General features: G+C 41.0%; 1 protein-coding gene across 18 annotated transcripts in view; it reads right to left on the minus strand.

Annotated features, from left to right (window-relative positions):
* Positions 1-9855: 9855 nt before the first annotated feature.
* LOC112467901 (CUGBP Elav-like family member 4) overlaps positions 9856-15780 on the minus strand; it is a 546980-nt gene continuing 541055 nt past the window's right edge. For 9 of the 18 annotated variants that reach the window (XM_025036804.1, XM_025036803.1, XM_025036802.1 and 6 more), the window contains 3 exons: positions 14548-14706; positions 12651-12835; positions 9857-12381 (listed from right to left, as the gene is read on the minus strand). In XM_025036804.1, the coding sequence (XP_024892572.1) occupies positions 12708-12835; positions 14548-14706 (287 nt within the window). In that variant the 3' untranslated portion in view covers positions 9857-12381; positions 12651-12707. Of the gene's footprint in view, positions 12382-12650; positions 12836-14547; positions 14707-15780 lie in introns of all 18 variants that reach the window. The other 9 variants (XM_025036796.1, XM_025036801.1, XM_025036807.1 and 6 more) reach the window with 2 other exon arrangements.

Raw genomic sequence — 15780 nt, forward strand, 5'->3', positions numbered from 1 at the left:
AAAAACGACGTGTCCTGACTAGAGATCACTAGAAATTCCGCGCGCCCTTCACCCAATTCCCTCATTCTGACTAGATCCGCAGACTTTTAAGTCGTAATTGCACTGTTTTCGAAATTCCTGCAAGCGAGCGTTAAAGTCAGTCTCGCGGTGCGCGTGATGCGAGACGCGCACCATCGTGATTCGTACGATTAGACTTACATGTCTCCTATATAACGAACGACAATTGCTAGATCGATCGTTGCCGATCGCTTTTTTGAGCCTTGGCGGCATGACCCGTCGATAACGATAAACGACTAACGCGTGCGAGGAATCGTTACACATTTTACTCGCGTTGTCCGTTCGTCCTGATAATGGTTCATCCATCGACATAGTCAAATATTAATCCAATAAAGTAAAATGCCGGTTAATATAAAAATAAATTTAAATGTCAGAAATATTTAGAATTCAATAGATATCGAATTAATTTATAATTTGTTTCGTATGGCATATAAACATTATTTTAACGTATGATATTTAGCTTATTTGAGCACTTGCTATCAAAATTTTTTAAAATTGTGATAAAATAAATTACATGTAGATAGATAAACCATTTGCTGGAACGATCACCGATGTTTGAGAACTACTATTCTCGCCTGGACGGTACAATCTGGGCCTGAAACAATTCCGTTCTTCGGCAACGGGCAACTCGCCAGGGGCAACTGTCGTTGGTTCGCTTAATACGGAGTCATTTAACAAGTATAGTATTCGCAACAGTATATATAACATCTCAAGTAAACAGCAAAAGCGCATTGTTACGAGAAATGCGGGAACCTATAAGCCAACGTAATAAGTACAATCGGTATAAATGTAATCGAGCAAATAATCGCGACAAACAATCACTGTACTAATTGTAACTATTGTAAGTATACGGCTTTACTAAACATTCGACTAGAGATACCTTTGGAACTCGATAGAGTAATCGCGCAACCGGTAATATGGTAAACATTTCGAGGACAGCTTTCGAAGATAGTTGCGTTTATTAAAATCGTAGGATCACAGCGTTGCGGCATGCTTTAGCATCGATCGGGAATCGTTTTAATCGATTGGAGAGTGCGCGTATCATGTGCCGACCAATGTCGCCCGAAACTGCAACGAAAAATTAAGAGCGAGATTCTAAGGAGGAAAACGCGTTTCTTGTCGCGTCGATTTTCTATCGCGGACCATGCAAAACTTCGCGGCTTCCCTTCCACGTGACTTCCGTCAGTTTACGTTTTCAAGATTGTTGAAATTCGCACTTCTGGAATATAAAAGAGCGCATAGTCGAGACAAGCTTGAAAGTATGCTCTTAAAACCATTTTATATTTTTACTTGACATAATATTAATTCCGATTTTTTATGTTTATCCTCGTGCTATCTCTTCATAAGAGAGACGCCACTGTGAGAACTGACTTTCAAATCGTTAAGCAAAGTAAGTACAAACTCGTCTTAGTATAAAATGAGTTTCCCCAAGAAAGACTTGTTTTGCCATTTTTTTTCTAGTTTATAGTATCATTTATGACGCAACTGCCATTCGGAATAAGAACATTAACGTCGACTTTGACGATTTCACCGCGGTTTGGATTAATGACCGAATAATAACTCGAAATTTTCGACAAATACAATGAACACTGTCGATTGGAAAACTTGGACCAGGGGTATCATTTCGAAAGCGCGTCGTATTTTATTTCGTCGACCGTTCGCGCGCGTTATCATGCCGGCATCTCGTGCGAAAGAGGCCACTTGTTAGCCAACTGTTGCATTCCGAGCAAGCGCCGAAGTGGTGCATTATAATTTCACCCGATCCCAGCCCAGTTTTGTTCTCTCAGTCTTGCCCCTCCGAGTCGACTTGCGAGAAAAAAAGTATCGATCGCGATTCTAATCCTGATCAAATTGCACTCTCGTCTCGGACGTGCGGATAAATTATTTCGACGGAATTAAATAAAAAATTAGAGGAGAATTCGATCGTAAGATACGTGGTGACACGAACGAGTGGTTGTGTATCGTGTCGAGAGAGAAAATATGAGAACACCGTACGTCATGCTTCGAAGCGCATCGACCGACGTGCATAACATTATCTTACTGTTCGCGCACGACGCGACATGTGCTCGAAACGGCGATAAATTTGGAAGAATCGATGTTGGCACAATTATTATTACCCTCACGCTAATCGAAACGAGACCTCAAACAAAAAGCGGAAATTGTGTCGCTCGTACTGGCTAATAAGCCTTTATCAAACAGTCTCGCAGGTCATTGATGATGAATAGAAAATGTAGCGTTCTATTCTCGCGTGCTACCTATAAGTAAGTGTCATTGGCATAGCGTCGGGAACAGATCGTTCCCGATAACGAAACGTCATTATTATCCTTCTCTGCAGTTAACTCAAACGCGTTAGAGAAAAAATGTGTTCGCTCTCCACGAAAAATTTCAACTCTAGATTTTTCCCTGATACGCAACCTCTCACACAATTGCCGATTCTAGTTTAAATATTATTTTTCACCCATATAGCAACGGATGTCCGCTGAACGTTCACTTGATAGAAAAATGACATTTATTAACAGTTTTCGTTAAATTCAATTCTTTTGACTTCGAATCGGCATAAAGAGTCACGGAAAATATGACGATTAATAAATAAACATTTTTGTCTGGTCTTAAAAAGAGAGAGAAAGAAAACCTCTCGAGATTCGTCTACGTCCATCGGCCTTCTAGTCTCTGCTGCGCGCAAAATACTCAATATCGTCGCAAATGATAAAACTTTGAATGCGATGCTTTACGGAATTACACAAAGATTTTTTAGAATTAGGACGAGAAGAATATATCCGAATTGTGGGCTTTATATCGATCGACGAGAATCTTTGGGACAGCCGATTTTCGAGTGCTTCATCATTCGCGTTTCTCGTCACCCGTTCGTTTCCTCCGATTTTAAAGATCCATCGTAACTCGAGTGCCTTGTGTTGAGTGTTATCTTAGATGCACGTGGCCATTGGCAAGAACCTCTTATACCTTCCCGTGTGTTCTCGATTTAAATTTAATTTTAGAGTCGACTTTCAATCATTATATTATATATATATATTATATGTATATGTCAAATTATGTCTTGACCTTACGCGCTACGAGATTAAAGTTAAAAACTTGTCTTTTGGCGATTAGTTATTTAAAATATGTTTTGTCTGCAAGAGTAACCTTTTAACGTCGTGCTCTCTCGCCTACTGTCACATTCTCCGTTTCGCTCTCGTTCATTACACATGCGTACGTCGCATACACGCACATCCACTTTTTCTCTGCAGTTCCGCGCTTTGTCGTACTGCCGAGTTTTTCACGCTTGTTCTTCGTCGAGTTCTCTCGGGCTAGCGTATTATTCATATCTCAAAAGTGTGCTATTTATCTATATCTATATATGTACACAAACTCGATACATGTATATATACACACATGTACATATATTATGTACATAATTATATATGTATATATCGAGTATGTAAGAGAGTATGATGCACTTTTAGCGCTGTGAGTTGAGTGACCAGTGTGACGTGTATAAATTCTTCCCTCATGACACAAAGGATTCTAGTGCATTTAGAGTTCTAATAAGTACGCGTTAGAGATAATCATATATAATCATTATGTATATATCCATTCCCTTATTCGCTTAAGATGGCTCGCTATATAAAACTACGCTATATGCGAATCTTCTCAAACCGCTATTCAGCATCTCGTAAGCGCTACGTACCACAAGCCCTACTTTGTTATTTACGCGTTCCTCACTCTAGCATCCATGGTTTTTCGATACGTTTTTGTACACTCTCTAACGCAAAGAACTATAAAACTTCTACGGTCGATTCGTGACGCATGGTCTTTTCATCGTTTATGATTATTTCGTAAAGCTCGTTAAGTCGATGTACGTTTCGAAAATATTTAAGACTAAATAAAAATATAACTTACAATTAGTAAAACTGCGAAATATCACTACACTTTATCCATAACTATTATTGAACTCTCGCTCTTCGCGTTACTTATTATCGCTTGCTCTAAATTTTCGTTAAAATTTAAAAAAAAAATCTATCTTCTATTTCTTTGCATTGCAGATGTAATCTTGATGACTATCAATTCTTTATCTTCCCGTGTCGCTCGCATTAGCGTTGAACGTGAGAAGTAAATGAAAAGAAAATACCTTATAGTCGCCACGAATCGACGTTTTTTTACGCAACGTTTCTAATACTTCGCATACTAAAGCGTTATTAATAATTTTATAAAATATCGATGATGTTTCGGTTATGCTTCCAAATTCAGAAATAATTTCAATTTAGATTCGGTGGAAGTAAAACGTTGAGGATAATCAAAAGATTGAACGAATATGCTAAAACACATGAAAAAAGTTTCGGCAACGAGCAACTGCGAAAATCGATATTAAATGATCTTTCCTGTAATATTTTGAAATTTACGTTTTAATCAACTGTACTTAAAAAGATGTACAAATATTGGTAGAAGGATATTCAAGATCCTATCGAGCCTGAAAATAAATATAGCCCAAGAATCTACTGTTATCTTTTACACACATGTCCGCACAATTTTCTCAAATCTACTTTTTCAAAGCAAAATAAGTAGAGGACAAAGAAAATAAAATTTTTTATGAAAACGCGGCAATGTATATAAACAAGTATTTATTGAAGCAAATGCTTAAGAGAGAGTACGCATTTTAAGAATGTTAGATCAGAGTTTGAAGAATAAGAGTGAGACAACTCCTAATCACCCGGCGAACGCGAGGTGTGCCTGGGAAAAGCACGAAGTCATGTTATATCCGTATCGTCCCGCTTTTCTCAACGACAGCGAACAGTATATAGATAAACCATTGGATCTCAATCTGCGTAAAGACACGCGCTCGTTTAACGAACGTAGTATCTCATTTGCTTTATAAAAGAAAAGACTCTTTGAAAATTGGAAACTTCGTGTTACAAAGTATATTTCAGCGCACTAAGTTAAGCTCGTTACACGTAGAGTTTCTAATGTTCTAGAATATAAAGTTGCTTCCCCATCGTTAAAATTCGTCGTTCACATCGTAAAACGCGGTGCAGAAAAGCCTCGTTCTCCCGTACGCTCGTCATCTCGCGTGTCGTTGGTCCAAGGCGGGCTTGTGTGCTTTCCGAGAAAGAGGGAGAGGGGAGAAAAAGCGAGAATGAGGAAGGAAACCGTGCCTTCGAGGGAAATAATACACTTCGCTGTAATTCGAACCGCGTGTTCGCATATCCAAATGATTTCTCACGTGTCGCGTAGCATAACAATAGGAAACGCACTGTTCTTCGGGGTGATAAGGAACGATTGGTCCCGGATAAGTCGATCGAAGTAGTGGCCGGGTAGAGAGGCACGGGATGATAACCGCGTGAGAGACAGATCTCTCGCGAGGACGTGTGCGATTGCGCGATGAAAGATTCGATGGCTCGTGAAGTTTCATTACGCCAAAGAAAAAAGGACAAAAATGCGCATTTTCAGTCGCTCTCGTGTAACAGCGCGTAAGCGTACCTGAAAGAATTGACATCGGTCGCCCTGAACATCGTGTCGAACGGCGAAATTACAACTAGCGGTCACGACGAGTTGTCGTCGTGGTCCGTTTGCACTCCCTCGTCGATTTACCGAATGGCCGGGGATGGCGAGGAAGCGATCGCGACGTCGAAGCGAGATAGACGGGGAGAAGCAGATTGCGAGAAGAGAGAATTACACGGGGGACAGGGAAGGAAGAACGAGCGTGGGTTGTGCTCACTTATACCGGAGAACGCGACGCATATTCCTGAGCCGGTGGCCAGCGGCCTCGTGTACCCCGCAACGGACTAGGTTCCGAGGTCGCGAGAACGAACGGGCCCCCAGTCGAACGCGTCTCGCGAAGACAATTGGAAACTAAGGCTCCATCAGCAAATACGCGATACTAGGACGGCCCGCTAAAAACTCGGCTTCGTTCCCAAACCGTGACGATGAAAATTCACTCCCGAAATCTGCGACGAGTCTCTAACGTTCGCGCTTAAAGTCTACGACGACATACATAGTTTTAGCTTACTCGTATATTTAAGAAGTAGTACGTAGTACGATTAGCGGCCTTAGTTAACTGTTTTAGCCTCGCTCGCCATTCGTGTCTATGTTTTATACGTGCTCCCAAGCTCCCTCGTGGATTGGCGCGTGTTTGCGATACCCCTGTGTATGCGTGCGCGAATCTGCATGTATGTAGGTATGTGTGCGTGTGTGTATATATTGTGTGTGTGCCTGTCGTGTACATGTAAATGCGTATCCTGCGTGTACACATGAAGATGTATTTATTTCTCGTTAATTTCACTTCTTTTTTACAAGTTATACGCAAATAATTGCAAAAAACATACCCTGTTTCCTAGTATCACCGACACCACGGCTGCCGGATCGCATCGCGGCGCGTGTGACTTGATTCCAATTTATGGTTCTACGTCTAATTGGGACTTGGTAACAACGCGGCATAGCGGTGTCGTGAGGGTTGATAGGTTTCTTTTTGGCTGCTTCTTCGTGTGAGTGCGGTGGCGGGTGCTGCTGGTGTGTCCGATGTTCGTTCCCTTCTCCCGGAGAGCGAGAGCGTGAAATTCTCGTCTTTTTCCTATCGTGTCTCCTCGCGCGCGTACAACGGCGATCGGCCGGTACGGAGAAAAGCACGACCCGTGAATGTCGCGATTTCGCACTGCTTTCTCGCTGCTTTTCGCGCGAGAGTCGCGATTAATTAGGAATTAGGAAATAGCACGTCAACACGAATCCGATCGCGTGCTCGTCGTTCGTTCGCGGGGCGCTATCCGAGGCGCGAGATCGATGGACGTTCGTAACAAAGATGCGCGTCGAACCATTGAATTCGCGATTTGCCGCGACGATTCCAAATTTAAAGGCCGAGACACGATGAATTGGCTGAATAAGATACGACAGCAGTGAAAAATAAGTACGACAACCGGACGATAAACAATATTTCAATACGAAGCACAGATATTTTGCTCACACGCCAGAATTTGATAGGAAAAGTAGATCTTTGTTTGTTTTACGTTTCAATTATACTTGCTTCCTAATTAATTAATTCTTACGATCTATCTTATTGTACATTATTGTAAAGTTATATCTTGTTCTTTATTCTTCGTCTTATTGAGTCTTATTCTTATATAGTTTATCGTGTCTCCGTCCTAAATCTGAATAGATTCGCTCGATCGAGAAACCGCAGGAATCCGTTTGCATCCAGATAAGTGGTACGTGCATCCCAGAACTATTCGGAGTATCGATTTTCATTTGGCAACCGACCTGTGCAACCGACAATCTTCGCTTAGTTGATGCAAATGAATTTACGCGGTGGATTGGGTGCCTCGAATTGATACGAGAATCGCGTCTTCGATTCTCGGACGCGGAGTACATTCTGACGTCTGGGATTTTGCATGCGCGCGAGCACGTCGCCTCCCAGAATTCGGAACATTAAATTGCGAGCATCGAATTCGCCTCAGCATTACAATCACGTCATGTAAAAATAAATTCAAAGCTGATCCTCACAGATTATACTATTATCATATTATTATATTTCTCCTTAGAGCTAAGAATATCCTTTTTTTTTTAGTTAAGTCTCATTTATTTCATAGCGAGATGCACACTACTTCGGTTGTAGCAAAAACTTTGTTTGGATAAAATAGTTGTATTTTTTTGTTACAATAGCCGTTACCTTCGTATTTATATATTTATATATGTATATTATTTATATTTATATATATATATATATGTATCTATATCGTTATCTCATTATGGTTTATCTATTTAGAGTAGGTTGCATTCCTTGATATTCGCTAATAGTACTGTTAGACTTTAAAAAGCTTAGATTGTAGTGATATTATCAATTGGTGCTTGCATAGAAGCATCTCTCCAGTATACGTGTCCTTTAATGTGTGCGCGCGCGCGAATGTGTATACGTGTGTGTGTATGCGTGTTGTCTTTGTATTTTTGTATGTATATGCACGTGAGAGGAGATTCGCACGATGCGCGTGTGTATAAGTACTCATATAAGCGATCTGGCACCATCTTTTTTATGAATTTCTATCTTTGGGCGTCCACTTTGCGTCGTCGGTCTGCGATTTCTTTCAAACGAATTTCGTTGAGCTTTTCCCGCGAGGGTAATCTCGTTCCTCTCTCTCTCTCTCTCTCTCTCTCTCTCTCTCTCACACACACACACACACATTCTCTCTCTCTCTCTCTCTCTCTCTCTCTCTCTCTCTCTCGCTCTCTGAAATTTGCATGCCATAATTCCACAAGTTGCTGCGTCGTTAAGGACTCGTTAAGGGTCGGCAGGAGTCACGGTGGAGACCTTTGTTGGGTTGGGTTAGCTGCGAGTCCGTATTTTATTTATTATAAATTTTTAAGAGCAAAAATGCAAAATCGGGCTCTTTAGCTGACTTGACATTATTATTTAAAGAGTATATAAATAGTTATTTGTGTACAAGTGCGGGAAGTTGAAAACCCGCACGTGTTACACACACTATTTTATACTACAAGTGCGTGGAAAGTGGCCCATTACGTGCGTGTTTTTTGTGCGACAAATAACCAACGAGAAATTTTCCACTCGAAACAGTGCGGTAATATCTTATTCCCGCACAGTCTCTCTGAGATATAAAAAAAATTCACGAATCTATGTAACTTATTTTATGAGAAATCTGGATATTACGAATCCGTAATTCGACATGTCGGCCGGCCGGAATTACGGATTCGTAATACCTATCCAGATTTCTCATAAAATAAGTTATATAGATTTGTTAATTTTTTTTATATACTCTTTATATAATAATACAGTCAGCTAAAGAGCCCGATTTTGCATTTTTGCTCTTAAAAATTTATATAAATAAAATACGGACTCGCAGCGATGGAGACCTCTGTCGGGTTGGGTTAGCTGCGAGTCCGTGTCTCCTGCCGACCCTTAATAGCTTCCCCCTTTTTCATATATATACATATTATATAAATTTAACCTTCTAAAAATGACAAGAATATATATGCGTATGTTTACGTTACCGTATTGTATAAGTTATGTATATGTACCATAAATAATCATTATCGTTATCAATCCTTTATCTTTGTCATTTTAGCATTATTTGGTTTATCATTATATATATATACATATATGTATATATATATGTATATATTAATATTATGTCGTCAATTCGTAACTAGCAGCCCTTCTTTCAAGCGCATTTCTCTCCGTCGTATAATTAGCCTCGTACGTACACACATGTGCACGCACGATTACACACGCGCACGTGCGTGAGCCACGTACACTGGGTGTCCATTAATTGCGCACGTGCGACGCGCGACATGCGTACCGCGCGCGCGTTGCATGTTCGGACGAGCAACAAATTCGCGGAGCGGATTGTAAAACGAGAAGATCTTTGCTCTCGTCCAAAAACATAGGTACAATATGTATATGTATCTATGTACATGTGTGTGTGTGTCTATATATGATTTACGTAAATGTGTGTGTCCATGATGTATAATGTGTATGTATAATGCAATGTGCAAACATAAAATAACCGTGGCAGCGCGCCGGACCAAACAATTTCTCGTCTCACTAAACTCGTCCTTTTCCCGTTTCCCTCCCCGCGTGTATATCCGCGTAATAATTTATTATTAGACGTTGATTTAGCTAAACTAGAATAATTTACTAAGTTTCTAATTCCTTTCGATCGACACATATATACACATATACACACGTCACGTACGTAAATGTGTGTGTATGCGTACGCATATGTATTTATATATAATATTATATATATGTATATATACTATATAAATATATATATAATATTTAATATTTATCATATATATACATATAAATATATATATATACATATATACATATATATACATATATATACATATATATGTATATATATTGCTGCGGTGCTGGTACTTTGATGGATGATTATTTCCGCTAGATCAGAGTTTTCCTCTCCGCTCCATCGCTCACCTACCCTATGCGTATTTTATATATTCGGTCTGTTTTTCACCCCCTATTCCTCCCATCTTCCCCTCCCTCGCCTACTTCCCTCTGTTCTTTGGCTTTCTTTCGCGAACTCGCTCGAGACACTCTGCGTATCCGACCGGGCATCGCGCGCGAAATGTTCAATGTTTTGTCTATTTCAGTCACAAGAATTCCGCATGAACACACATGATTGATCGATTGGGCATACCGAACCTACATCCGGCAGCGCGCGGTCCTCTTCTCGCGAAAATAATACGTTCAAATCTGTCATCGTTTTAAGAGTCCCGGCCAACATCGAATAAAGCATATATAAGTCAATTAAATCATTGCACGATAATCAGCTCCCATAATCCATCCTAAACTCAATTTTTTTTATACTTAAGAAATAAAATTAAACGTAAAAAATATTATTCCCTAACTGTTTGTTCCCCTTTCTGTATCGCAGTCTAAAGAAAGACGATAGGCGATTCTAGAATAAATATTGCATTTTACACAATATTACTATTCTTACATCATTTTCTTTGGTTTTCCTCCATTCTCCCTATTTTTTTCCTATTTCATTAACAACAACAGAAGATATAGTGCGTCATTACTAATCAAAACTTAAAGAGGACTATCATCGTCATCGGCATCGTCATCGTTTGGATAATCACAGCCTGGCTGACATTTCTCGGGCGATGCTTAACCGATCAGGCAAAGTCGATCGTCGATCGATCCGTCCAAATCGGACCGAACCACGGAATCGATAGCGGGACGGGCGGGGCGATCGCGCCCTCACACGCGATTCCTCTCTCGATGTTCACGCAGGAACCACAACGGAATAGATTATACTTTCGGCCGGAAACTCGCGCGTCACTTACTTAGCGATAATTACAATGATAATCACCATAATAGTAATAAGAGCTATTAGTCGCGGAGGACGAGCACCGTGCGAACGCGCGCGAGTAGGACAGGACTTCCTCGCTTCCTCCTCGACGCGTAGCACGACGCGCGACAAACTCCTTCCTCACGCACACTTCCTTTCTCTCTCTTTCACTCCTCTATCTGCAGTATATAAAATCTACAGCGCGTCGTACGTGTTTAAACCTTAAACGTTAAGGAGAACCCGATATCCGGCTGGGATGTCGGACCGGCGCTGAGCCCATGTTCGCCGCTTGATTCTCTGGGTTTAATTTTTTTTTGTATTTTTTGTCTTTTTCTTTTTTTCAAAGTTTTCAGACGCGTTTCGTCAGACGAGCACCCTGTATAGCATATGATTGACATTTGTCTTTTTGGGAGAGAGATATCGGACCTCGTCCTCGTGTCTTCGGGACGAGCCTGCGTTTTTATCCTACTTTCGTCAGTCGCGCGGAGATTATTATCCGTCCCGTCGTCGTTGTCGTCGTCGTCGTCGTGGGTGACGCGCGCAGGATCTTGATCGCGACGACTACACATATCATTTGCTGCATGCGGTACAAAAGATTCGTCAGTCTCTCATACCACGGTGATCGTCAGGCTGTTCTGTCCGGCCGACGGACGCGACGATCCGACCTCGTCGAGAGTCCTCGTCGAGGGATCAATCAGACCGGATGTACGAGTTCGGCAAATTTTCCTCCGCCGTGGTGTGGCATCTTTTCCGCGCTGTTACGTCGGACTGCGGCAACGAACACGACGGGACTCCTAGGGGCGTTTTATTCGACGGGATAATTTCGCGATAGCTATTGTCGGTTTGATGCTGGACAATCGTCGCGGCGCGATGTCGTGACTCGCGCGTGTAACTATAACGGTGTCGTCGCCGTGAATATATATCCGGACGACGTGAATCAGTTTTCAATACTTTTCCAGCGTTTCCGGCAGGTCTCTCCGGGATAATCGGATCCTCGAAATGTTTCTACGACAGGTTTCGCTGCACGCTCGTGCGCCCATTCGCGCCCTCGTCCTCGAGCTCGAACGTAATCTTTCACCTGGCAGTAGGGACCAGAGGCTAGACTCGCGGAGGACAGAAAGAAATTTGCAGATTTTGTAGTGAGAATGGACGTAAAGGAGACAGAGGAAAGCCCGATGTTGCCTATCGACAGATTATCCGGTTATCCGAGCATCTGGGAAACGTCGTCTCAGCGTACTTCTCGTTCTCTCCTCTCTTCGGCTCTTCTTCTCTGGGTTCAGCGCAGAACATCCTTCATCGCTTTCGCTTCAGCCTCTTCGCCGCCGCCGCACGAACAACTTCAACAACGTTGAAGCCGTTGCTGTCCTACTGACTTCTAAATTTTTATCCTCTAATGAATTAACTAGCTAGTATACTAAGTTGTTACGGCGGAGAGCGTTGTAACGGTGATTCAACTCGTCACTCCTGATCGTCGAGCGTCCATCGAGTTCACGTTCTCGGACGACATCTGCAATTCAGAGCGACGATACTGTATAATTTTTGGGATTTGAATGCATAATAAAGTTATTTGCCACGTTTATAAATTAATAAGGCTACTACTTAAAGAATTATAAATAGAATTATAAAGTTATATCGATATACTTTTATTTTAAAATTAATAATTTTATCACAACTGAAAGAAAAATGTCTAACAGAAAAAGTTCTCGCATAAACAGAAAAAGTGTTCTTTTTCACGAGAAAAGAAACTTAGAAAAGAAATGTATAAAAAAAACTTACTCTGTAAGTTACGACATAGGGCGCGACTCGTCCAGATTTTCTAGGCTAGGACGTGGGTTAGTATGGCCGGCTGGCGTCCTTGGGCCTCTTCAATTGGACTTTTAATCGTTTCATCCCTATTTGGAAGCCGTTCATCGCTTGGATCGCTGTTTGCGCGCTCGCTGGATTATCGAACGACACGAAACCTGAAAATAGCGAACGTTGAATCCTGCAGTGTGTAATAGATTTTCCGTCCCTTATGAAAATCTTTTTTCGATATCATGTAAGAATATAATTTTTATTTATTAATGCATATAATGGCAAGAAAAAATGTCAAATATTTATATGACTAAAACGTTGATTATTAGTAAATGCAGTACAATAAATATAATACAACAAAACAACAACAAAAAATCAATTTCATCATAATAACATCTATAATTATACATAGGGAAATATACTATTTATGTATGTAATAAGAAAAAGCATAGCTTATTTTTAAATATTTGCTACATTTTGAGGACAGTATTGACTATTTAGGAATTAAACAGCAATCTAGGCGAACCAGATCTTCCGTGAGGGATAAAAAATGTTCATTCGTGGACTGGACATTATCCAAGTTGCACCGCAAGGGCAGATACACGATAACGAAGACCCTTAGGAGGAAAGATCATCACGACTTTCTCGTTTTAAGCCAATTTTGATCATTAACGTCGACCTCATTTTAGTTTCGGCATCATGGTGGTCTAAACCACCTGACCGAGTCCCATCGTCCTCCATCCACCCATAGTTCTTTGCTCCGCAAATTACTTTTATTTTAGGGCCGAGGGACACCCGGATTATTTTAACTCTCTCTCTCTCGTTCCACGGAAAGAGTTAATTGTGAGGAAGAGCTAAGCTATACCGAGTTTTCGCATCGCACGATATATTAAAAAAAAAAAACTCGTGTAGGAGAACAATTTCGTCCAATCGCAGTGGTTATAATTATACTGCGTGAATTCTCGGCAAAAACTGTTGTCAAAGAGTCTTTTCGTTAAATTGATCGCGGCGAGGAAAATGCCTTCAAAGGGATGCAAACTTCTGCACATTTTTTTCCCCGTTGCGGGAATAATTATGACGCGTCGTTGAGAGCCCGCCTTCTTTTTTGGGGGAGGGGTATGACGAGTCTCTGAAACAGGAAGAGACAAAATACACGGACGGAAATATATGAATCATACGTGGACGAATGCGAAGATAGACCAAGGACCGAGCGAACGCGAATGGAATCGTCCAATTATCTGTATCCTCATACTCTCGGATACGATTAATCAAAGAAACGCCAGCGGCTTTTATACGCATTCTCTGTTTCGGTCCTCTCTGCATAGTCTCTAAAAAAGAACTGCGCAGTTTGATTCCAGTTCCATTGAAACGGGCATTCATATTCAGTCTGCCCGGTCCGTCCGCTAATACGGACGAGACGAATTAAATTTCCATGATTAATCCACCACTCTCTGATTGGAAACGTGTAGAGTCATTTAGAGCACCGTAGCATGTGACTGATCGAAAGTCATAATAATAATCACAGACATATTCATGTACGTCGTGATTATATTTTTGCGTCCAGTTATACGATTCAAAGCAAAAATATATTGAAATATTTTTTGTGAGAATGACATGTGTACACACACACACACACACATATATCTTTCAACGTTATTTTTTGCTATAGCTTTTATCGTAAATAAAATCGTATAACTGTACATTGTAAAAATAGAGATATTCAAATTTCGAAAATATGATCTTATATATCTGCTTCCACGACGTTGTTTGGCACCGAAACGTTGACGTCCTTCGTCCTACCTTGGCTTAAGGTGCATCAGGTATCTTTCGTTGTCGCTGGTCGTTCTGAAATTTGCCCGTAGTTACCGCCCGCACTTACCAAAGCATTTACTCTGGTTGGTCGCTCGGTCGATGAAGACTTTGGAGGAGATGACGTTGCCAAACGGGAGGAACATCTGCATGAGCTCGCCGTCACCGAACTCCTGGGGCAGGTGGTAGATGAACAGGTTGCAGCCCTCGGGTCCTGAGATAGAGCATCCTACCATATAAATCAGAGCACATCTAAACATCTAAACTTGAAGTATAATACTCAAGTTAGAATGTTAGTTCTGGATGAGTTTTGTTTCCTTCGCAAATATAAATGATTCCGCGCGATACGAGAGTTTCAACCCATTAGCAAGGTCGCCAGTGGGGTATTGCTTTTCTTTCTGATTACTTTCTTTTTTTTTCGTCTGGAGTCGTCTTTCTCTTTCTTCGATGAACGAAGATGAATCTGCCGGTTGACTCTCTTGACGATAATACCGATTTCTCTCGTCCGCCCGAGTGCGAAATGATGATGACATACAATCATGATTTTGTCTCCCGCGAATGATGCGAAATGACGTGAGCATGAATCAAGCGAGAATTTAAATAGACTGCGAGTGAATGACAGAAAATGACATGAAAATGACCGAATGTTGAGAAAACGATTAGAAAAAAAAGTCACGAGCATTGTTTCGCTCGTGACTATTGATAGAGATCTCCCGGTTCAAATAACGTTGAGTATTTATACTTTCAAATATACACACACAACACTGGGGAATTACAACACAATGACGGATGAGGTGACAATGATGGATGCTGATATGAGTGAATGGGTATGGACGTGACGATGATAGTGATGACACTGATTACGATGGTGCGGTATTCCCGTATTTTCGCCAGACACGATAATCCGTCGCTATACGTTTTTTTACATGAGCATTCTATATGATACAAGTTTGCCGTCACCCTGCACGAAAACTCTCTCTTACACACACTTATCTCTTCTTATCCATATTATATTACGCTGATTATAAATGAGATCAATGCGGAACAAATGTTAATGATGTATGAATGTAATATAATTATTGTAAAAGATTATGTGTCACGCGCTCCAGGTTCTTAAATTACATTTATAATTTTACAATTCTGTACTTCCATAACTTGTAATTTAATTTTTGTATAATTGATTACTCTACCCTACATTACGACCACTTAAGTAGGTCTCGTTTTCGATTTCCGGTGTTAAAATGGCAAAGACATCGGGGTTTAATTTAGGCCGGTGAAGAAAATCCCGAGGGTAGAAGCGAAG

Source organism: Temnothorax curvispinosus, unplaced genomic scaffold, assembly GCF_003070985.1.
Source record: "Temnothorax curvispinosus isolate PA1 unplaced genomic scaffold, ASM307098v1 QBEX01017878.1, whole genome shotgun sequence".
NCBI classification, from domain to species: Eukaryota; Metazoa; Arthropoda; class Insecta; order Hymenoptera; family Formicidae; genus Temnothorax; species Temnothorax curvispinosus.